The sequence below is a fragment of the Branchiostoma belcheri genome, unplaced genomic scaffold (assembly GCF_001625305.1).
Source record: "Branchiostoma belcheri isolate BF01 breed outbred unplaced genomic scaffold, Haploidv18h27 scaffold58, whole genome shotgun sequence".
Taxonomy (NCBI): Eukaryota; Metazoa; Chordata; class Leptocardii; order Amphioxiformes; family Branchiostomatidae; genus Branchiostoma; species Branchiostoma belcheri.
The window spans coordinates 660,653-686,028 of NW_017804220.1; the positions used below are offsets into that span (position 1 = coordinate 660,653).

Genomic DNA, 25,376 nt, shown 5'->3' on the forward strand with positions numbered 1-25,376 from the left:
GTGTGGTCTGCTCAAATTCTGTGGTTGGAGCTGTTGTGGTGGCTGTCGGTGTTTCAGGCGAAATAGGTGTGGATGTCTGTGGAGAGCAGGACAAACGACAAAGAGCCATGAGTTTCTTTGACATGTCTGTCGTTGACACTTTGATCAGTGTAGATATGAAATTTGTTTATACACCAAATCTACCAATACAGTACATGTATATACCAAATGCAAAACATTCATTCAGCTAAAACATAGCTTAATGGGACGAAATATGCCAGGAGACAGTGTACAAGCACACTAACACACACACGGTACTCAAGAAATATGCCAGGAGACAGTGTACAAATATACTAACACACAAACACACACACGGTACTCAAGAAACATGCCAGGAGACAGTGTACAAACACACTAACACACAAACACACACACGGTACTCAAGAAACATGCCAGGAGACAGTGTACAAATACACTTCTAACACACACACACACACACACACACACACAAACACCCTTTCAGGGATCATCTTGTACTGACTGTCACTCATAATATGTTACTCTATGTCTATAATGGATACTTGTAGAAACGTTTGTGAATAGTGCAGTTATAGAATATTATTAGGGCAGGCAGATAAAGCAAGATATATGTTATACATACAACAGATTTAATACAAATTCTATTCCAATTTTATCTCACAAATGTCAGTTTCATAAGTCATTATTGTAGTGTTCTTGATCCCCCATGTACAATGTATACTGTACCATCCCTTAACCCCTAACCCGGCCTCTCTACTAACATATGGTTTGAATAAAGCTCTCTGCATCACCACCTCTGGGAGTCCAGACTTGAGTCTGTTCTATCCCCCAAAACCTTGTTCAAATCCTACAATTATCTAACGTTACCACTGTTACACAATGAACAAGACAATAGCATCTAACGTTAAGGTTACATCCATATATTCCCAATATGTAATAACTTCAGCTTATAAGAAAAAAATAGTTTGAATTATAAATATTTTCGTACGTACCTTGTGCGGATAGCCACAAGTGCACTGTATTGCCCTCCCCAGGACATCACTATGTACCTCGGGGCTGGCGATGAACTTTGGGCAACTTCTGATCTTGGCTATCTCTTCCCGCCACCTCCGACCCTTGGGAAACTTCCCAGTCGTGAACTTGTAGACGCCCATGGCATACTGTCGCATGACAGTACGCCAATGGGCGTCTGATTGTCCTTTCTTCGGCATGATGCCGCCCGCACGGCTCGCTCGCGGCTTCCACGGGAAAAACAAGGGCTTATGCAAGGCGTGTCGTGTTTCAGCTTTTCCCCCCTATGGAATCTGATTGGTCGGACCGTTAGGACTTGGGTTAGGACTTTGTTAGGACTTGTTCGGATTTGTTCGGATTTGGTTAGGACTTGGTTAGGACTTGGTTCGGAAATGTGTGATATATGATCGCATATGTTAGGACATGTTAGGAAGTGTTAGGAAGTTGGGAGCAGGCCATCCGGTGGGAGGTACGGCCAGCAAGGAAAGTATACCCCCCTCCCACTCACTTAGGCCCAGGCACGCTGGCTAAAAGCTTGTTATGAGTCTTGCACCCAGGCTATTTTACGCCTCGCTTCCCCTCTCATTAGATAAGCTTAAGCCAGGCCGGTTTTTCACCATCGTGCCCTCGCTGGGTTCTGATATGACGATCACGTAAGTTACCCGGGTAAAAAGGTGAAAGGTCAGATTGGGCACGTTGTGATACTGTATGAAGAGCACCACGCCCACCCACAAGTAGCCTGGTATCCAGTCTGATTCGTGGTCGGGGCCGCAAGAGCTCTGTCCCGCCCGCCTCACATAGGTTTCCCGGTGTGTATTTCACGAGAGATACTGTCTCTTATTAGCGTAACACTCCTACCGGGACGGCCTGTTGCACCAGGCGGGGGAAGCTATTAGAGCCCCTGAAGGCACAACCTGCCTGAACGCCCCAAAACCCCCAATCACGTAAGACTGGATACCAGGCTAACCCACAAGCACAGCGTAGCAAAGTGGGGGCGGCTTGTATTGTTTCTACAACACTCCACAAAATAAATTTACTATTTTACAGCTTTGTCCGTATGAATGATCAATTCTTGAGAATACAGACGTTAGTACTGTTCCTCATAACGTACCTTTTTAACAGAACCACCTTATGTTTTGATATGAACAATACCACGCCCACCCACAACCACAGCGTAAAGACAATTTGGGGGAGGGGGGTTGTACATGTCCGAGCAGATGTTTCAGTGGCCGCCGCAAAATATAGTCTCAAACTGGCCAGGCTGCACCCTGTCTGGCGAATGGATACTGGATATAGCTGTATTTTGTGGCCACCGAGACATCTGCTTGGAGATAACGTTTTACCGTTTTTACTACACTCCATCCACAAAGTTACGATGTAAAACTATGTCCGTATGAATGGTTCAGTTTGACCTCCACTCCATTTTTGTCTGATCTCTAATGAGTTTAACCTTGGAATGGCTAAGGCTAAGGCTAAGAGTTGTGGACAATGGTATGTTTTGACTTGTCGGATTTAACATGTCTCTTTTTTTTTTTCTTTATTGAAACATTTAGGAACAAAGTGGACAGGATGACGACACACTCAAGCCGGAGCTTATGTTCATGTCGCCATCTAACATTACAAAAATACAGAAGCAAATGCAAAAACAGACATGCAAAGCTTAATAATAACAGAATAGAATAAATAAGGTTACAATGTATAAAGTACTCCAGGCAAAACTTACAAAATTGATAGGAAAGTTTTACTCAAATCTTTTAGTTTCCTTTATAAATGATTGAACATAAAGTAAAAATTTAAAGTTATTTGGATATGATAGTGATACAGAACCTCTAAGGAATAAATGAACTAAAACGTCATCAGAGAGATCATTGAGGTTTATGTCAAATCCTACCAACTTAGCTAAATTGCTAAAAAGGGAGGCACGATATTGTGTATATTTAGGGCAGTACAAAAAATAATGCTGGATACTTTCAATGGGATGGCCACAGGTACATGCAGGACTGGTGTCTCTTTTTTGCTGGGTTCACTCGGAAATCAGCTCTTGAAAGCTGAAAGGGCTACCCAGTCGTCTAGTGATGAAATAAATGAATAAACACTAGTAAGTACTACAAAATAAATTGTCTGAAATACAGACGTTAGAGTTCTGCCTTACAACAGAACGCCCTTACCTGTCGCCGGTGGCTGAGTTGAATGGGGTCGTCCAACAAGTTCCTACGTCTTTCAAAGGGAAGTATTTATGTTTATGTACATATGATACCCCGTTGTTTGTCATACATTGCTAGCACGAGACAAACTGTGGGCGGTCATGTATAAAACATTCCAGAACCACTGACAACAAGCTTTACATGGACTCACAATGTGAACAACATGTTAAACCTTTAAAAGATGTCCGGCCTCATACCTCTCATACCTAAGTCAACCTTCATGACATGTTAATTCGCCAATATAGTGTGCACGTGTACACTTGAAAGACCCTTGAAACGTGTTTGAAACCCAGCCACAAATTTCAGCCTGCAAGAATCAGGAATTTAAAAGTTCGTTGACATTTACTGACACCATTTGCTGGCGGTAAGTATCAACACAAAACTGCACAACATTGTTTCCAGCGCATGTGTACCCACTTAGCCTCTATAGTATGCCAAAAACTGGGGGTTTGGGGGGTCTTCAGGGTCTTTGGGAGCTCTTATGTGCTATTTTCTGATTGCACATAGATATAGACGACGTAGCCGGCCTGGTTGAATTACCCCCGTTTAGAACTGGGCTAATCAGAAAACAGTCGAAGACCACCAAACCCCCAGTTCGATACGCCTCAGGCACCGGTGCACCCACTCTTGTTTTGTGTAAGCACAACGCCGGCCGAAAACGTACACACCTTATTACACCTGACATACACCGATTTTAGAAAACCGGACAAATATGACAAAACTTGAGCAAAGATTGGAGAAGACTGAGAAGTTACGATTTCAGTCACTGTCTCTACATAGATAGTGTGTCGCTTTGAAAACGAGCCAGTCTGGAGTCCAGTCTATCGTGGTTTGGGCCTTCTCTCTCCGGGCCTGTAGACGACTTCCGCCGCCCAGTTCAAGTAGGCTCACCGGGTGTAGTTCCTGCTGCTACGGGGCGTAAAACTCTTACCGAGGAGCCTAGTCCAACTGGGCGGCGGGGATCGACTAAAAAGGCCCGAGGGTAGTCCGTCCAAGCCACGATAGACTGGACACCGAGCTAAAAACAAGCCCGCACGAGATATCTTGACAAACCTCGCCGGTTTAATCACTCGACAGTAAGATGGGCAGATGGCAGAGATTCAAAAATGAGCTCCCCGCCGATCTCAAGGCTCACTAAACACACATAAGTATTTACTTCAAACGTTCAAACGTCTTATTTATCTCCTAGTATAATCAGTACGTTTAGAGTGTCCGTGTCGTTTTTAAAGTCAGAAATATAGCTGTCGGGTGGTTGATGTATGTATGTAACAGCTGTGTGATATATGACTTGAAAAAGATCAATGTTGCAACAGTAATGCAAGGTCACTACGTCTCTAGGCTATCAATCAACACTTGTCCGACAACTACTGCTGACGCCCCGTCTACCTCTAACCTGGTATCCAGTCCATCGTGGCTGGGGCAGGTTTTGTTCGGGGCCGCTGAAGCTCTTCCCCGCCGGACTCAGCTACGTGCCCCAGGGTAGGTTTTTCACGATGGGAGATTTATTAGCCCCCCCCCCCCCAAAAAAAACGATCAACTCCCTCCATTTAATCACAGGCGTAACTCCTACCGGGCGGTCTGTTGAGCTGGACTCGGGGGAAAACTATTAGAGCCCCGAAGACAGCCTGTCCCAACCACGGTAGATTGGACACCAGGTTACCTACCTGAGATTGAGCGCAGTTTAAACGTGAATTTTCCCAGTTTTGTCGTTCATTAAAGACACACCGTAGACTACTATCGAGGTCATTTAACACTCGGACATTTGCCTGAGGTGTTCTGAAGCCGGATAAGTGTTTCGTCACAGGTGAATAGGCATTGTTTGGGCAGATTCAGGTTAGATCGTCCGACGGCCGAAGGCCATATTTAACGAAGACCTACATGTGGTGTGTAATAATGTCCATTTTGTAAGTACCCCTTCTGAGAACAGCGTAAACTGTTCACCTTTCGCCTTAGGCTCTTAAAATGATACCCTTAAATGATTTTTGTCAAGATATTAAACATGGTTGCTAAGTTAGAGAAAGATTCACGTGTTCTAGGCCATATTGGAACCCTTTTTTTTGCAAACAGACACGAGTGAGCCTAGCCTGACTACATTGCAACATGCATATAAACGTTGAATGAATGAAGACTTTTATTGTACATTTTGCCACACAATTGCAAGCACAGGTCATATGTTATAAATGTTATCTTCCAATTCACTCAGGTAGCCTTTAACGTATCGTACCTGTTCTGTATCAAGTCCCAACGAAGTTATGGGCATTTAAGAAAGCAAATGTTTGTAGTAGTCGAGAATGTACACATGTTCAAGTATATGATGTACACTGTCGGTCTGTTGGCTGGTTGAAATCGGTAACAGAAAAAGAAACTACAGAAGAAACTCAGACCTACCTCAGCGCACGTCGTGCTTGTCGGGCTGAACCGTCAGGAATGGGGGGTTCGGCTCGGGACGATTACTCGGATTAGGGGGGATGGGCACGCGCGCGCTTGCGTACAAGGCTTGAAAGACAGGGTGTGTAACTGTTCCCAGGGGTGTGTTCGACAACAGACATTCCACTGAGGTAGCCTGCCTTGCAGATTGCGGCTAAAAAAAAGGGGTACAGGTGTGTTTTGATTTCGTTTTTTTTTCTGTTGTTTTTTTTCTGTTGTCTTTTCAATTAGCCCACAGTGACCTCATTTTATGGATGATATCCTCTGGAGACTAGGGAAACTAATGTGAAAGAAACTCCACCGAAAAGAAATGATACAGTTTCAAAATTAAACTACAGGCCTGGAATATTGGGCTTCACGTTAGTCCAAGCATGGAGTTAATATATGTCTTGACGCAAGGAGCAAGGACCGTAAGCAGTGGAAAAAAACACCGTCATATCAAATTGGCGGGAAATAAAAATAGTTCAGAAAAGATACAAAAGAAGGATAAAGGTAGAAATATGCACAAATAACAAACAAGCAAACAACACACACACACACACACACACACACACACACACACACACACACACACACACAAGGGTGAATCATCGGTTAATATGCCATTGTTGAAACTGATCCCAAGTGTTTTTTGTCTACAGTAATGTCCTTGACAGTATCAAGTGGCGGAGCAGCTGAGATTCCCATTCAATTCTGCAGTACCTAGCAGCTACTCTAGGAGGCGCTGTATCATTCCGGTTTGACCGTTCGACAGTAAGATTGGGCAGATGGCTGCGCTCCAAGAATGAGCTGTCCTCTACCTCTCAAGGTTCGCGAAACACACTCATTAGATTGTCAAGTATTTACTTCACAAACGTCTTATTTATCTCCTAGTATAATCAGTACGACGTTTAGAGTCCGTGTCTTTTTTTAAAGTCAGGAAATAGCTGTCGGCCGGTGGTTTGTAACAGCTGTATACGTACGCATGTGGGGACTTGAAAAAAAAGATCAATGGTGCAACAGTAGTGCAAGGTCACCACAAGTTTACCACACTTGTCCGACGACTACTGCTGAACCTCCGTCTACCCAAGATTGAGCATAGTTTAAACGTGAATTTTTCCCGTGTTGTCGTTCGTAAGAGCAATACCCTGGGCTAGTACCGTGGTCATTTAACACTCGGATATTTGCCTGAGGTGTTCTGAAACCCGGATATATGCTTCGTCACAGGTGAACAGGCAGTGTTTGGGTAGAAACAGGACGACCATCTTTAACGAAGCCATACCCTTCTGACAACGCTGTAAACTGTTAATATGTTGCCTTAGGCTCTTAAAATGATATGAGACAGACATACACACACACACACGCGCGCGCGCGCGTCGATGAATCGTCGGTTACTTTGCCATTTATTGTAGCTTATCCCAAATGTTATTTTTCGACAGTATCAAGTGTTAAAGGTGAGACTCACACACAGAGAGAGAGACGCGCACACACACACACACAGACACACACACACACACACATACACACACGCGGGTACACACACTTATGAGGCACACAAAAAAACATACACACACGAGTACACACACACACACACACATACACACACACACACACACACACACACACACACACACACACACACACACACACACACATACACACACACACACATATGCCAGTGAATCGTCGGTTAAATTGCCATTTATTGCAACTGATCCCAAATGTTATTTTTGACAGTACCAAGAGGCGGAGCTGAGACTCCCGTACAATCTTGCAGTACGTCGCAGCTACTCTAGGAGGCGCTGTATCATGCGGTGGATGGCTGTGATCTGAACACCGGTTTTATATGCTGGAAGGAATACACAACAGCTCATAACGTAAACGTTAACAACGTACCGCGTCAAAATAAAGACATGGAGAAATCGGAATAAAATTCTATCATGAAGTTTCCTTCACTTACCATAGTTCTCGTTTGTATACCCGGTCCTGGAGAAAGACAACAAACAATAGATTTTCACAATTCACCTATATAAACAATAAGGCGTTTCTTCTCAGTATATATGTGTTTGTTATATAGATCTAATGAAGTTTGAAGATCTAATGAAGTTAAACTAGATATTTAGCATTTGCAAGGGTAATGCATAAAGGTTACCTTCACATGATCTATCCTAACAAACTACTACTCTGTTTATTGTTACTCAAACACATTCATATATAATATATATGGTGGGTAACCACTCTAGCTTCCTTCTGCTACAAAGGAGCTGTAACCCAACACTACAGGCTGTCTGCTACAATGCTAGTTACCGTGGTGACAGACGTCTGGTCCAGGTCATTGCATTTATTTGTTTCGAGAAGAAGAGGAAGAAACAGAGCAAAAACAATATGTTTTCCTTCTGGGAAGGTAAACATATAAATATGTTTTGCTTCGGATCTGCGAAGGTAAACATATTAAGAAACTGACCAATCCCAACAGCCGGAGGCGTCCGTGGCGAGAAGACCGCCCTTGATCTGCGGATACAGGATGATGATGTCATTCAGTTCTCCCACCTCGTTGTACCCGCTCTTCCGGGCAAACTCGTCACCGACAAACGAACTGTGGTAAAAAAAGAAACACCTACGAGAAACCTTTCTCCAAAATTAGAGCAATAGCAATTATAGTTGATAGTTGAGAGATGATTATTCATCAATCATATTTCCATTTCTAATAATAAAAACAAGAGTTTCACGACCGCACACCTCCTTCATCAGTCAGATAAACTCTCAGTAATAATTATGCAAATCAAGCCCTAATTAGCATAATTCATATATGACAATTTTCACCTCCACCTAAGTACAAACAGTCCGAGTATTATATTCCCATCATTTACCAGTAATGTATTATAGCAATTTTCCATCAAATATGCAAGTTATGTATTGATTTGCATTAATTTAAAACTAATAATTCTTCCCCTCCTTCAAATTACAATTAGTTAAACGCTACTGAAAACATAACCTCCTTGACGGAGGTAATAATGCTCTCAAATGTACCTTCCCATGAAGCACCCATGGAAGTGAACATGCAGCTTGCAGTCTGAAATACAGAAAGGTCCCCATTGAATTCAAAACTGATTGGTTAGGTTCCACCAATATTATTATGTACCCGGGCGACGTCGACCAATGAGAAGCCTCCATTTCCCATCGGTTATCACGCCGTAACATCATGAATGAACAACATCGTGGTGAATAATGAAAAAAACGTGGTCGGTTATTAGAATAGCGACCACTTTTTGGACCGTATACAGGGGACAGGACACTAACAGTTGTTAGCAGTTAGTACTCTCCAAGCAGAGGTTTGGGTTTTGGGGGTATTTTTAGCGTGTTTTAAGCTTTTTTATCGGGGTTTCTCTTTTGCACTGAATTTTTTTCCCACCAAACCCAACCTCTGCCGGCACTCACCCCGGGGAGGGGCAAACCTATTAAAAGCTATTCAAAACAGGCGATAGTGCCCCTCCCCGGGAACCATCAAACTGTCATTAGGGATATCCATTTTATTGTGGTGGACTATCACACATCTAGCCAGTCAGAAAGACATTCATTGGGCCACATGACTCCTGCTGACTCTGCCTATTCATGCGTCTGGTTCACACCTCCTTGCAGAACGACTGAAATGTGTTGAAGAGATTAGGTTTATAGCCCTTTGAAGCTTTCGACTGCCTGCAGAGGTTGGGTTTGGTGGGAAAAAAAATTCAGTGCAAAAGAGAAACCCCGATAAAAAAGCTTAAAAACACGCTAAAAATACCCCCAAAACCCAAACCTCTGCTTGGAGAGTAAGCAGTTAGCAGGGGGGTCAGAGGTCAGTAAAAATAACATTCTAACGCTAACATTCTTGAGTACTAAAAGGTACTGTGAATCACCGAAACACGTGGAAACATAACTAAATGTTTTGTCAATAATAAAATTTATTTGAGTCGATTACTAGTGTTCTTACCCGACATGCTGCTGGCACAGCCGGATGGGATGTACACGTACCCCTGACTGTCAAACCCGTGACCGAGCCACGTCGTGAACTCGTTCTGGTCAAACGCCTTGAACTGCAGGAACCAATGAGATCACAAGGATAAGCTGTTTGCACTCACGTGACTATGACGCATGTGTTGTCCGCCATGCTGAATGGTTAAACCTGAATGTTGCCAGGTCAAACCCCATCATAAAATGCAGCAGTACACCAATGGGATTACATGAACCTGTTGATAGGCTTTTTGCACTCACGTGACTATGACGCATGTATTGTCCGCCATGCTGGAAGGTTAAACCTGAGGGTTGCCAGGTCAAACACCTTGAACCAATGGGATCACATGAACGTGTTGTATTTGTAGGCTGTTTGCACACACGTGACTGTGACGTAAGTATTGTTCGCCAGACTCAAGTTGCCCGGTGAATTTCGATATGTATGCGTAATGCATGTTAATAACGGCAACAGGGCATTTCGGATCGTGAAGGATTGAGGGAAGGATGATATAATATGGACTATACTTAGGCTTTTACTGAAAATATTTGAATAAAAGGCTCTGCAAGGTTAGTAAAATAATGTTAAAGGAAGAAAGGAATACTTCCCTTCTTCTTTTACTCAACACATAATGTTTATAAAACTTGGCATTATTCGTTTTTGTTTCTTTCCATGTCTTTCAGAATGATAAATCTTTCTCCCCAACGATAAGCCTAAAATGTCTACTTTACCTCTCCTCGGGTCGCCACGTCACTGAAAGGGTCAGGTTTCTGTAGGAACAAAATCATGAATTACATTTTATAAAGTTATTTAATATGTTACCTATACGTTTGAAAGTATAGTAATAATGTTTGCATAGTACTAGAATATCTCAAAAAGATATCACAAAAAGCTATCACAAAAAATACACATAATATTTATATCCATGAAAATGAGTCAGTATTTGTAACTATACATGTACATCGATGCTTATATTTTTACATGGTACGGTTATGAACTGTTCTCTGATGCATGCTTTGCAAAGATGAAAAATTATATTATAATTACAAAGCAAAAAATAATGTATGTTCTGCAAACATTTTTATCAACCCACGCCCCTCCACTAGGGCGGAACATTGTGATGAAAAGTTGTTTTTACTGAAATACATCAGTATGAATGTTATGAACGTTTATCTGTGTTCGTAGTTACATGTCTAAAGTTAAAACTTTTGATCCAACACGAAGAAATTCTCTCACCTAGAGCTTTCCACCGGTTACTCTGGTCTTCCTAACTAGATGCTACCAGACACCTTTGACCCAGTGTTAACGTCACACTTCAAAGAAGCCACGTGACAAGCCTCACTGGGTCAGTCTACTGAGGAAGACCAGAGTGACTGGTCGAAAGCTCTAGGTTAGAGAACTTCTGATGGATCTAAAGTTTTAACTTTAAACAAGCAATGTAAATGTATAATGCTGACCGTCAGAGGCCGGTGCCCTCCGTAGATGTGGTCCAGGACTTCGAAAGCGGCGTTATAACCACAGTTGTTGAGGTAAAGCGGCATGGCAAGATGCCCGCACTCTCCACCGTAGTCAGCAGTCGGCTGGTAGAAACAGAGAAAAAAAGAGAAAACTGCAATCAGAGGCAAGAAATGTGAGTATAGTGCTTTTTGGAACAGAGATACGGATGTCAAATGAATATTCAAGACTTGAATTGATGCAGATGCTCACATGTAAGACTACTAAAACATTACGTATACCCAATGCAAATAAAGAGACGCACGCTCCATATGTCATGTCTATTCCAATACATTTGGTATCGTTGGCTTTTAATCCGTAAAAAAGGCCAAGATTTAGTCGTTCTGAAAGAATGTTCCAGCTACAAACTGCACCAACTAGGAATGGGTCTGTAACACATACATACAAAATATAATAGAAGAATATTTTCGACCGCAAAAAGTACCCTGGACTTGATGGTGAGACCAAAAATAAACAATGCTCAGTTTTTAAAAGACAAGCAAAGAAACAAACAGCGAGATTTTAACTAAAACGTAAGCCATTGAGCCACGCACACATGTGTAACGTATGGCGTTGTTTTCAATGGGGAAATCAATGCCATTTAATATCATTGTCTTTTAATTTGAGCAAACAAAAACAAGATCTAGCTAGTTTTGTTAACTCACGAATCCATGAAATGCAGGCACGTCAAGCACTTCCTGAATGTTGTGGTTGTCGACGAATCCTTTGTAGTATTCTCTCAACGCAGTCATGGCATCTGTGGATTAGCATACCAGCACACGTTCATGTTTAAAATCATTGTTTCCTCGAAAAGGTCTATTAGATAACCTCATTTTGCGCTGAGAACTAATTACCCGGACTTGGTCTCTTAGTTTAGGACAAACTTCACCCTTGGAGAATACATGTCAAGTAGCGCTGGGTTCTATGGTCTACACCCACTATGTTTTAGTATATGTAAGTTAAGTGGTACAGATCTACAAAAGTGATGATAATTGTCAGATAAGTCAGATAATTGGCTTCTTTTGAGATTTGATCGTCATGCCTTTGGCATTCCCATATGCGCTAGTACCTGTCATACGTACCTAGTACCTGGGACACAATCATGTGCATCAAACAGCATACTTTGTTTCCTTTCTTGATTTCTTTTCTGTTAGCAAACCGTGGCGGGTACAAATTAAACGTTAACCTTCTCTGGACGGCTGGTTGTAAGATGGCCAGCAAAAGAACGCGTTCAATATTCTACAAAACGCAGTATCATTCCCCCACCCCACTCCGAAGCCTGCACAGAAGACTATTGTCAGACCTATACCTGGCATTTATCATCAATTTGGTTAATCCCACTTTTCGTTCAGAGAGAAACAATTCAAAGGTTACGCACATTCTGGCACCATGATGTCACTGGAGCCGTGGAACAGATAGACCCTGTCGGCCGCCATGTTGGAAGGGTCGTCCACAAGGTTGAACTGATAGAAGGTCTGTGTGTCGTGCTGTAGGCCGGGGATGTTGTACAGGATGGTACCGCTACTGTGGTAAGGTGCTGGAAGAAATTTAAAGGGGCATCATGTAACATTTTTTGCACCAAAAGTGGAAATATTTTATCTAAAAATATTGGTGTGATTGTAAATTAATTTCTCCATATTTGTCTCAAATTTCTATTTCTATTTATGGTTGGTGCTAAAACAGCCGACACGAGGTGGACTCAGTTTGTGGTGTCACCACAAACTATCGGAATGTAAACAAACATGGCTGACAGCTGTATTTCAAACTTTAAAACACATGCGTAAACACATCGTATTTTTACAACTACAATCCCTGAATGTCACTTGTTTGCAATGGAGTGGGGCTGATTCAACTTACTTTGGAAGATCTAGAAAGGATCCGAAAATCTACATTTTGTATCGTCCAAATGTTACATAAAGCAGCTTAAAAAGACAACTATAGACTACTGGTATAACAGCATACGTCCAAAGAACCCATCACAACCCATAACGATTGTCGTTACTACGTGGTATCTGTTGATCTATTCATCATTATGGGTTCACCACACCACGAAGTGGTGTGGTGAAACCATATTGCTTTTTCTGGTGTTTCTTCTCCTTCTCCTGCCATGTTTTAAATGGATTCAGCTTCTTCATTTTAGGGCCTAAGGTCCTGAAATTTGGTATGGAGGTACAGTGGGCAAATACCCCAGGCGTTTTTTTTAATTTTTGTGATACAGGCTTTTATAATGGTTTTATTTGAGTTTTTTGGCTGTGTTATAGCAAATGTATTACTGTGTTAGTGTACCACGTTTGGGCATGAGTCATCACAATGGAATGCAGGGCATCAACCAATAGGCATGCAGCTTTCCTCTATTCTTCTTGCTGATTGGCTGTTGGGATTTAACTTGATTAACACCTGCACAGAGCATTTCCATACTGACAGTATGTCTGTATTCAAGTGTTTTGGTAGGTATTTCAAGCTTTCCTGCTCCAGCATTGGAATGCGGGGCATGGACGTTTTTTTTTTTATTTGAAAATCAACAGTTTGCATTATGCAATTAAAAATCCTAACCAATAATGTAAGGAATAGCTATCCAACTGTTGTTTTAGTTGTATGTTACTTCATATTATAGTTATATCAATGTAAATCATTGTTTTCCCTTGTGTTTCTCATTCTTTCCCTGCCATGTCGTAAAATGTGGTGAAGCCATCGCTGTATTTGCTCCAAAGCAAATATTGGCCTTTCTAGTTTGAAATGTATTGTTGTCACGATATTTTGTAGACTGATTACATACTGTACTATTAGGCTCGCTTCTGGAGCGTCGCCAAAAACATCAGGATGTTTGAATACCTCCTGCCAGGATGCCAGCTCCCATGATGCTCTGTGAGTGCGCGACATGGTACTGCACGGCGAAGGACCCGCCAGAGGAGAACCCGGACACGGACACAAGGTCAGGGTCGGCCCGACGGCTCTCTGGACACACATAGGAAGAGATTTATATTTGTCAATCCTGTCAATAGTAACCATGTAACTTTTGAGGTCTTATATATTCCAAACTAACGTTCGTGTCTACGTCTATCTTATCTCCTTACCGTTAACTTTATCACTCGAGAGAGATAGAGGAGACAGAGCCGGATCGATTACGATTGTACGGGTTGTTATATTGTGCCTGACTGCTTCAGAAATTATTACAGATCAATGGTCTAGTTACAGTCTTAGAGTTATACTTACAACAGAGACATGCAATGGTTTAGTCAGATGGGAACTACATGTATATACAATCTACAACTAGTGTGTGACAGGCGAGCGGGACAACTAATTATTTCTCCTAGCTGCTCTCACCAGCTACTACGGTACTATTGGGTTAGCTAATGAACATATAAATGAGCTAAGGATCTAAACTGTCTGATCAGCACTACGTCATACGTCACTACGTCACAGGCCCAATATATCACAAACTGACAGGTCAGGCCTGTTACTCAAAGGACTAGTATTTCAAGAGAATAGTTACAATAGACTGTTGGCCGCTACATACTGATAAACGATTGGTTCAATTCACTGTTTTACCATTCCCAGGATGCATTGCAACTGGGGGGGGCTAAAATCTCTCACAGGTTGCATATCGCAGGAAGGCATCCTGATGACGTTAAACCGCTTATTTTTCTGTGTGTTTTCGAGGTGTTGGGGCATTTCATGCTCAACATTAATTGCCTTACCATGGATCGACTCTGACAACATATAGAGAATGAAATTGTTGCGTTCTTTTTAACATTGAACATGTGGTTTGTAACGTTACAGTGGTAACGCCATACCGTCTGTCAATACTAAAAACTATATTGCTCGAGTATATAGATATTACTATTATTGTTGTAGTATCTAAATATTATCTATTATCAAGGCAGCAACCTTCATTGTTTTAGTTTGTCATCAACGAATTTAAAAAAAACATCACAAGAACACATGATTCAAATCACATGGCGCTATGCAACCTGGGAATTCCCCCAAGCGCAATGTATCATGGGAATTGTAAATCGGTGAATGGGAAAATGATCTGAGAGCCCAATGAGTGACCATAACGGTCATTCTTTTGTCTGTTTTTTTTTTTTTTTTGTACGTAGCACTCCCTCCCAGCCCAGCCCAGCCCAGCCACCGTACCTCTCCCTGCCTGGTCCCTGTTCCACATGACGTAAAGTTACATCATACTGTTTGCATGTCCCTGTCATAATGTGATAAACATATTTACATTCCCGTGTCAGCTTGACTTTTCTCACCGAGTCATCAGGACGTGCGTACGTCAAAAATACGTCAACCTCCGAAAGAAGGCCTTATCATGACCTTATCAGGTGGCACTACAGGTGCACACTCCCAGGACGGTCATTCTTTTATTATATTTCACCCATACTGTGGTGTGGCTGAAATATATTGTTTTCTCTCGTGTTTCTTCTTCAGAAACTCTTTCTTCTCATTCTCCTGCCATTTCGACAAATGGGTTCAATTTCTTCATTTTGGGGCCAAATGATCAGAAATTTGGTATGGAGATAAAAGCCCTCGGGCGTTTTTGCTTCATTTTTTTATTATATAAGCTTTTAAAATGGTTATATTTGGGTTTTGAGCGATACACGGGATTTGGAGAATATTTGTTACTTACAAGAACGTGGGGTATCAGAACACTAAATAGCACGGTATGGTACATGGGGTTTCGAGAACAATCGTTACTAACAGGGAGGTATGGAAAAGGTTCATATGGAACAGTGTACTTAAATTTGGAATGTGGCCCGGAAGAATGGATGAAATATGCTGTATTTGCTCCTGAGCAAATGTTGGCCTTTCTAGTCATAAAAACGCATTCTCATCCTATACTACATAGTCTTTGTAAGATAGATTATTCTCATGGTATGTCTTGTTATATTGCAGCAGTTGTACCTTTTAAAATGTTTGTGCAATAAAGTTTATGTAATAAAGTTTAACCTAGCCCCCTTATAGGTTTTACACTTCCCTGTGTTTACACACTTTTACAATCCTGTTCCTACAGTGTTCCCAAGAGTGTTACAATGCAGATAAGTAACATTTTCTTTACCTCACACTCTACTAGATATTGGATGATAAAAAAACATGTAGGACAATCAAAACTGCCAACGTTACTGCGACTTGTCTTCATCGGTGCTTACCAACATACCGCTACGTCTTGTACATGTACATACTGGACCCCTTTTTTTAGTTCAGATTATAAAATATAATATCAAGAGTGAAGGATAACGTCAGAAAATATCACCAACCTAGCGGGTCTGCACCAAACGTTTCATCTGGGCCTGCAAATAGAAGCATCAAGATGCTCGCAGCAATGCTAAAGACGGCCATGTCGAAGGGTAGACTCAGGCAACTACTGTCTGTGACCTCCTGCTTGACTCTTTGTTATATAGGCGCAAGTACGTGTGCAAAATCGTGCAAGTACATTGGCAGCTAGAGTTCCAAGAACTCATACCTTCGCCAAATAATGTTAACCTTGATGATTGACGAATAAATGTTTCGTTATCTCATTGATTCTGCAAAAAAAATCCCTATTTGCATCGATTATTTCAGTTGTTTATATTCGCCACCCAATGACAGTATTCTTTCAAATAAAGAAAGCTATTCTAACATTTCCTCATAGATTATGCAAATGATGTTTCTATTTGGAATAAGTTATGTTTGATGATGTTCATGTTTCCTTCACTTCCAAATGCCGCTAGTATGAAATTCCCGTCATTTACCAGTATGGATTTTTTTTCTGATATGTTTACCATATATTAATTTTCAATTTCAATGGAAGCTTCCAATAGTAGGCTGTACCCTCCATCAACAGAAACAGTGGTTTCGCGCAGACGCAGTACGTTCTGCATGTACGTCATCTCTCCATGACCCGAATTGACCTTTCATTACAGCAAGCAGAAGGAAGGATCAGGGTCATTCTCAGTGTTTAGTACGCATGTTTTTGCAACGGTAAATAGAACTCTTTTCTAGCATTGCATTTATTTTACCGATTTGCCTCCACCAATGAAGGATATTAGACACTCCCGGTGTGTTAACAGATATCAAATTAGATAAACGGAATACAGAATATATACTAGATACTAGAAATGTGACTTTTGCAAAGCAAATACACAATGTTTACCTTCCCGTGTGGTTTGTTCTGTTAATTATTACTCAAACACAAATTATATAGGGACAGGAGTCTAAATCCCTCCTGCTATTCAATTGCAACATGATGTAACCCAACACTAGTTACCATGGTAACAGACGTATGGTTCAGGTCATTGACCTTATTTGTTTGGAATGGAAGAGGAGGATTAGGAAAAAGAGCAAAAACAATGTATTTCCTTATGCGAAGCTTTACACGTGCTACGGTGCATCTGTTACTCAAAGGATCACATCTACTGCCATCTAAATTCGATAGAGGATATGAAAGAGAAAAATGTATATGATTTGATAAAAGACAACAAACATACAGAACGTTGTTGTCAAATCTTGAAGTATAACTTCGGGTCTCCAAGTGAGAGTTTGCTCAGTGTTGTCGAGTGTTTTGGAAACCGCCCTAATTTTCCCGATGATTAGGCCATAATTACCAAAGCGGCACATCCACGTTTTTAACTGCCGCCTGTTTTTACTCCAGTGGTTAGTGGGTGAAAATAGAGGGTATCGGCCAAGCAGTAACGGGTCTTTTCGTCCCCTGGAACTTTCGTCCTCGATATAGACTAGGGAGCTAAAATAGGTCTGGTAACCAGCCTTCACCCAAAGACATTACTATACTTATATAGCCATGATGTCCTTGCATCGCCTAAAGCAGCTGACTTCTCCTGCACATTATCGCCGTTTGTATGTCCCATTTATTCAGTCATGCATGTTTCTTCACGTGTAATTACTGGTCCTGTTGGTCCTATACATGTGTGTCATGCTAGGGTTAAACGATTAACATGCATTGGGCGTTGCACACATTTTACTTCAGTGTTTTCTGTTGCTGTCGGAGACTGTTGGTTAACTTTCTCAGTCACTGCATGTAACAGTATGTACACATTCGTTTATTCGTTCATTCATATACGTCAGTGAAGGTTAGACGTCCAGGTAATACGATACGCCAAAAAAAATTACTCAAGCAACTGGATATGATTTTGGAAACGGTCCGACGTTTCAGCTTAGTAGTATCCACTTGCTTTCGTTTAGCTAGTATGAGTCACTGACGAAAGCTGGTGTATACCAGCTGAAACGTCTGACCGTTTTCAAAAGCATATCCAGTTGCTTGAGTAACTGTTTTTTGGCGTTCATTCATATACATGTACTCCAACAGCCAAAACTTAGGCAGAAAAGCAAACGGAGCGACACAATGTTTATGTTGTCTGAACTGACCGCTCACGTCTGGTAATACATTTTCATAGGACAATGTTTTTAACCCTGTATATATCATGCTTGTTCTTATTGTAAAGCTTGAGCAGGCAGCACTGCGTAGTAGTATATATCATGCTTGTTCTAAGGCCATGTTGATTTGATTATATGGATGACATCCGCGCGCGCATGAATTTTCGGCCGTTTCAAAAAAAAAACGTTTTCAACCATACTGTAAATCGTACAAAACAGTTGCAAAATGAGCAAAAATATACCGTAAGTTACAAAAATAATAAATAAAAACTATACCAATGTCGTAGAATGCCAAAATCCAACGAAAAAAGACGAAATTGTAAAGAAATGAACTTGAAGACTAGATTATTCGCCAAACCATATTCTGTCCCATTGGTTCAACCCTCATGACCGCGTACATTTCAAAATGAAAACTTTTTTTTTTGCAAAATTTTTTTTTATTCGCACGCGCGCATCAATTTTTGGGTTTCCGGAGGATGTCATCCATATAATCAAATCAACATGGCCTAATTGTAAAGCTTGAGCAGGCAACACTGTGTACTAGTATTTATCGTGTCTGCTCTAATTTCATTGACAATGTTGCTCATCCCCCCAACAGATGTTTTGGCTTTGGCTTATTTTTGACGTGTTTTAGGCTTTTTTTATCGGGCTTTCTTTTTTATTCCGGAAATCTTTTTTAAAAGAGATGCTTTAAAAAATATCAAGATTTTAAAAGCAATCTTGAAAAAACCTGAGATCTTTTAAACAATCTTGATATTTTTTAAAGCATATCGAGATGCTATGGAAAAATCTCAAGATACTTTGAAAACATTTGGAAAGATCTTGAGACCTTTTGTTTTCATCTCAAGATTTTCTGAAAGATCTCGAGATTGTCATGAAAAATCTCAAGATTGCCTTATAACATCTCAAGATTTTGTCTAAAATATTGAGATCTTTGGAATAAATCTTGATATTTTTTAAATTTTAACAAAGCGTGAAGACCCCCACTGGGGGTCATTATGATCTGCTATGTAACAGAGAAGTTTTTGACAAAAGATTGGATATGTACCTCTACGCTGTAAATAGTCAGAGGCATTAGTCCAAAGTGCTCTGCTCATTCCAATAATAATCTGCTCGCTGTTATATACATATATCTTTTGCAGGACGAAGCAGTCTGGAATACCACTCGTATGAAACATGGGGGGAAATGCGATCCTTACTACAGCAATGTTCACCCTCATGGGCTTCTGTCTGGTGGGCACTCTGTACGTACAACAGGTAAATGTTGTGATGATTTTTATTTTGTTTTGCATTTTGGTACAAACTGTATTTATTTTGATACAAAAAGTATCTGTACGTCCACTCATTTTTTTTATTTGTTTTTTTATTTATATATTAAAACATACACACAATGCAATGAACCATCCCTTACACAATAATGATAACTGATCATAATAATAACAATAATTATTTGTTACCACTTATTTGTTACCATTAAGGCAATGTTCTTGAATGGCAGTATTTGTAGCAGTGTTTGTGTAACATTGGGCATCATAATTCAGGAATCTATATAGATGAATTGCTCTGAAATATGGTATATGGCTAGGATTTGGTATACCTAGGACATTATGTAGACTATATGCAGTTAGGTGCTGACCTGTCTCAGAAAGCATTGCATGTTGCGCCCCCTGGCGACTATTCTTGATGCTTCAGTAGTACTGGTGCAGCACCAAGTGCAGCCACAAGGAGGCGCATTCTTTGTATCTTGTGTATGAATGTGACCGGTCGTTTCGCTGTAAAGCTTTTGAACGATGAGAAATAAGTTTTGAACGATGAGAAATAAGTTTTGAACGATGAGAAATAAGTTTTGAACGATGAGAAATAAGTTTTGAATGATTAGAAATAAGTTTTGAACGATGAGAAATAAGTTTTGAACGATGAGAAATAAGTTTTGAACGATGAGAAATAAGTTTTGAATGATGAGAAATAAGTTTTGAACGATGAGAAATAAATTTTGAACGATGAGAAATAAGTTTTGAACGATGAGAAATAAGTTTTGAACGATGAGAAATAAGTTTTGAACGATGAGAAATAAGTTTTGAATGGTGAGAAATAAGTTTTGAACGATGAGAAATAAGTTTTGAACGATGAGAAATAAGTTTTGAACGATAAGAAATAAGTTTTGAATGATGAGAAATAAGTTTTGAATGATGAGAAATAAGTTTTGAACGATGAGAAATAAGTTTTGAACGATGAGAAATAAGTTTTGAACGATGAGAACTGACCCGATTTCTTTTAGAAATGTTCCTCTGGTCTTTCGTACTACCTAAGATTGACAATGACGGGTGTCAACTTGATTTTTTTCCCCAGTTTTTTTCCCCAGTTCCAAACAGCGGTCCTGTGGTTCAGTCGGACGCCGTCCTGTCGCGGCTCTGGCACCATCAACAGAACGGCTCTGTAGATTACGAACGGGTCACTAAGTCCGAAAACTTCGTCATCAGCGTCGTCAACCCTCGGCCCTGGTATCGCGTCGGACGTCACCTGTCCATCAAGATCGTTGCCATGGATACGAGAGGACGACCGAAGACGTACGGAGGGGATTTTATCCGAGCTAAGGTGTACAGCCGATCCCCTGTACAGGCTAGCACGTCTGGTAAAATCACCTACTTCGGAAACGGGACCTACGTGGCGAACTTCTTCCTTAGTTTCCCGGGAGAACTCTCGGTGGCGGTCAAGTTGGTACATTCCAGCGAAGCCGTGCAGGTCTTGAGAAGATTGCAGGACATTTCCGTTGTCAGACGCATCATGGTTTGTGGCTTCCAGGAGGAAAACAGCGACGTCACTGAGTGGATGCAGTGTTCCAATACCCCCCAACAGAGCCTCAGTTTGCGCGATGTGTGCGACTTTTCCAAACCGCGTCTGAACGCGTCGTTCTACTGCCAACGCCCGAGGGAGAGTTCCTGCAAGTCTTTCCTGGGCTGTCACCGTGACCACGTCAGCACATTGGAGATGCACGATAAGATAGCGACTGAGGAGGAAAAAAGGCTGTTTCCCAGGTAACGTGATATTCACACTCACGTGACTAAGGCCTGACGCCATGTTTGATGGTTACACCGGAATGTGCATGGAAAATGACGTAATGATGTATAGTTTTTACCAATCGGAGTGGCGATCGTGACATACGACACTGGTATTGACTGTTAAATTTGCTTACTACTATTGTCAAGAGCGGTGCTGTTTATCGAGGGTGTTCAGCGCAGAGCAACGAAATTCATTCTTGGGCCCTCCGCTGAACACCTCGATTACAAGTCAAGACTGTCTAGCCTGGTCTTGCTGCCCCTCTCTTATAGAAGGGAAATATGTGATGTTGTAGTATTTGTTAAGTCCCACGCAAATGTGTATGATTCGGATGTTGCGAGGCTGGCTGACTTCTCTTCAAGAACACCCCGCAGCTCTAGGGCACACATGCTAGTTCCAACAAGAGTAAAATCATCCTCATTTGCATCTTCGTTTATACCACGTGTTACAACGATTTGGAACAAGCTTGATGCAGATACTAGAGGGTTAGGAATCAGGGCTTCAATCCTAATTGATGTGGTTGCCTTTAAAAGGAAACTCTCCGCATTTATGTATAACAGATTTTGCCAAACCTACAGTTTAGAGCAACCCTGTACGTGGCAGTTATCTTGTGGTTGCGCTACATGCCTGGCCGCAAGACTGCGCTAACTGTGACATTACTGCTGTAAATAATGTAAATAAGTTGACTTGCCTTGTAGTTCTAAGTTTATTTACCTGTTTCTCTAATTGTATTATGTGATTTGATTACTTTTTGTATTGTTTTGTCATTTTATTGGTATGACGGCTTTGAAAAGGTGTTTCATGTCAGAAACACCTGTTTCGCCATGCCATCCACAGTGCATATTATTGTACGTGGTAAAACTAAATAAATAAATAAATGAATAAAAAGTAAACATAACACAACTTTACTGGTACTACTATCAGTAAATTTCAAATTGATGAATTTTCTTTTTTTTCATGTAGTTTAGTAGCACCTTGTTAACCTCAGAGGTAACAGTCGCAATGGAAAATATACATTTGTGTTTACATCACAAGAAAATGCATGGCCCTACATATACGGAAGTGTTTATTAAAGTTAAAACTTTTGATCCAACACAAAGAAATTCTACTTAGTCTACTGATGAGGAGGACCAGAGTGACTGGTCGAAAGCTCTAGGTGAGAGAATTTCTTTGTGTTGGATCAAACGTTTTAACTTGAAGCATGTAACCACCAACACAGATGAAATTCCATGATGATGCACAGATCTGTTGTTTAACTCTACATTTCAGAGATCGGGATTTACTAGAAGAGATACCACGTAACATCAGTCTTCAGGTGAAAGGAAAGCGTAAGTATCAAAAGGAGACATTCAATCTGATAGTGACTTGACGTAAAGTTTAATACACGAAGGAAAGAATGAGTTTTTGAACACCCCAATCCTTGGTTGAATAGTACTTGAAGGCATGACTGTTTCTTGTTCTTTTCTGAGCTGGTATTAGGTACATACTAATAGTAGTTGGTACATGCACGTCCACCAGTTTATTAGTTATTCTGAACAAGATGCATAGCCTGATTCATTATCCACTTCCATCAAAGAAGTCAAACCTTATGATAGCAAGCCTATCAGTAAAAGTACGTTTTTTCAGACACAAGTTGTATCTGTTCCTATCATTGTATTGTTCCACCTTTGACTTAGTTAAAGCAATTAGCCTTCGGGTATGATTTCCTCAAATAAAGAATTTCTATTCTATCCATAAACATTATCGAACTTGACCTTCCTTTGACTTATACATACCCACCTATTACATTTCATCCATAGCATCTCATGTTAATTTTAATAATGTCGCTCTTTTCCAGGCCGTTTGCGGAAAATGCAGGGAAAACGGTTGCCCCTTTGCGGCCCTCGGTTGCCCCAGACGGCGTCGGAAGGCTACTGGTTCAACGGGACTTGGACCTCGCTGCGATGCCAGGCGCGAAGATTTCGTACCATCGAGTCGGTCGCCGGATGCCTGCAGAACAAGACTCTATACACCCTCATGAAACTCCTTCCTCTTCGCCCCCGCCGTTCTGCTTCGCCCCCGCCCCGTTCTGCTTCGCCCCCGCAAAAAATCTGCTTCGCCCCCGTCGTTCCTCTACGCCCCCGGCGCAATTCTGCTTTGCCCCCGTCCTTCTGCTTAGCCCCCAATGGCGGCACAGCTCACAGTCGACACGAAAATCGTCTGCAAAATAACAATAAAGGCTGTGCCGCCAAATTTAAAGTAGCCCATGCTCCGACAAACATTCTGGACCACCTTTCTGCCAAGTGGCGTTGCACAAATCCTTCCCATTCAAAAGTTTACCCCTTCCTCACGGCCCGTCAGTGGTTCTTACGTTTATAAGTACTGGCGTTTATAAGTACAGCCGTGAGTGAAATTTCCTGCCAGTACTTATAAACGTAAGAACCACGAAACCAGATGCCACTGATGAACGGAAACGACATGGGTTACGTCGCGGAAGAATTAGACGGCATCGCCGGTGGACGAGACGTTGTCATCCTCCTAACTCTGTGGGCTCACTTCATGGCCGAGCCCATTCTGACGTTCCGATCGCGGCTTTACGGCATTCGACACGCCATACAGCGACTCCACAGCCTCTATCCAGACACTACAGTCATCTGGAGAACCCCCAACACCGGGCACCACCATCAGTTCCAACACTTCGTGGAGAATGGCGACTGGTACGCCTATCAGCTGTTTGATATAGTCTATGAAATCCTCGGAGATCTCAACATTTCCATCATCAACGTCAGAGACATGTCGGAATCTATGTGGCACGATGACGACATGCATCCGCCTAATGACGTCATCGAGAACCACATCGACCTGGTACTATCGCACATCTGTCCGGTGTAAATGACACTGTCAGAGAGAGAATGGTTTATTCCACATAAAAAAACCTTTGCAGCACAAGTGCTGAATTGCGGTTTCCTTACACAAATACGTAGTTTAATAAGGCAACAAAATATTTTTTTTAAGTTTTTTTTTTTCTAAAATCAGGTGAAAACTAGTGCGCTCGCTGATGTCATCCTTAAGTGGCCCACTTGCTGTGGCCTAAGCAGATATTGGATGTTATTTGTTTGGGAGTATTGGGGGTGTTCAGGCAGGTTGTGTCTTCGGGAGCTCTAATAGCTTCCCCGCCCAGTGCAACAGGCCGTCCCGGTAGGAGTGTTACGCTAATAAGAGACAGAATGCTTGGGATCAATCTCTCGTGAAATACACACCGGGAAGCCTATGTGAGGCGGGCGGGACAGAGCTCTTGCGGCCCCTACCACGAAACAGACTGGATACCAGGCCAGGATATTGTTTACAACTACCACGATATGCAAGGGAGAGCGGCCGCCACGAGCGCGATCTTATGTATTTGACCAGGGATTTACCCATTTTTACGATACGTTGTTACCACACTAGTACTGTTTACATACATACTGTTCCCAATATGCAAAATATAAAACTTCACGGAGAATTGTCACCTATGGACCTATGGTTTTTAATGTATTTCACATAACATCACCTTAGTCTTTTAATTCTGTTCCTGTACATCGGACCTTACCTATTTCACATTTTTGCCTCACGACCTGGCATGACCCCGATTACGAGTAATGGATCACGTTTATGATATTGTTTTTGGTGTATATATCGTTGTATTTCCGTGTATATATGTGTCGTACCCAGGGCCACTCTATAAAGGAGTGCTATGTCACTGAGTAGTGCCACCCTGGTCAAAGAATACAGAAATATAATAAATAGATAAATAAATAAATTTTTAATTATCATTTTATGTCAAGTGGTGACGTTAATATAAGCTCTTT

General features: G+C 41.4%; 2 protein-coding genes across 2 annotated transcripts; one reads left to right on the forward strand and one right to left on the reverse strand.

Moving 5' to 3' along the window:
* Positions 1-7,325: 7,325 nt before the first annotated feature.
* On the reverse strand, positions 7,326-16,524 carry LOC109481851. The gene is made up of 11 exons (XM_019784472.1): positions 16,380-16,524; positions 13,954-14,076; positions 12,500-12,658; positions 11,787-11,878; positions 11,085-11,207; positions 10,359-10,397; positions 9,610-9,712; positions 8,670-8,712; positions 8,104-8,235; positions 7,600-7,625; positions 7,326-7,488 (listed from the first exon to the last, which is right to left on the reverse strand). Exons 1-11 carry the CDS (start codon positions 16,459-16,461, stop codon positions 7,427-7,429), a joined length of 984 nt encoding a protein of 327 aa, XP_019640031.1. The 5' UTR covers positions 16,462-16,524; the 3' UTR covers positions 7,326-7,426.
* A 3,586-nt stretch (positions 16,525-20,110) lies between these two features.
* LOC109481783 (NXPE family member 1-like) lies at positions 20,111-24,518 on the forward strand. The gene is made up of 5 exons (XM_019784374.1): positions 20,111-20,120; positions 20,855-21,527; positions 22,819-22,877; positions 23,387-23,584; positions 23,969-24,518. The coding sequence occupies exons 1-5, from the start codon at positions 20,111-20,113 to the stop codon at positions 24,418-24,420; spliced, it is 1,392 nt and encodes a 463-aa protein (XP_019639933.1). The 3' UTR covers positions 24,421-24,518.
* Positions 24,519-25,376: the final 858 nt, after the last annotated feature.

Bases quoted from the DNA above. Each gene is read 5' to 3' on its own strand.
- LOC109481851 (XM_019784472.1), bottom strand. From the start codon at position 16,461: ATGGCCGTCTTTAGCATTGCTGCGAGCATCTTGATGCTTCTATTTGCA. The intron at 12,659-13,953 runs GTATTCAAACAT...AATTTCTTCCAG, and splicing joins AGCTGGCATCCTGGCAGGAG to CACCTTACCACAGTAGCGGT. The intron at 9,713-10,358 runs GTAAAGTAGACA...TGGTTCCTGCAG, and splicing joins ACGTGGCGACCCGAGGAGAG to TTCAAGGCGTTTGACCAGAA.
- LOC109481783 (XM_019784374.1), top strand. The intron at 22,878-23,386 runs GTAAGTATCAAA...GCTCTTTTCCAG, and splicing joins TCTTCAGGTGAAAGGAAAGC to GCCGTTTGCGGAAAATGCAG. The intron at 23,585-23,968 runs GCCCCCGCCGTT...TATAAACGTAAG, and splicing joins CATGAAACTCCTTCCTCTTC to AACCACGAAACCAGATGCCA.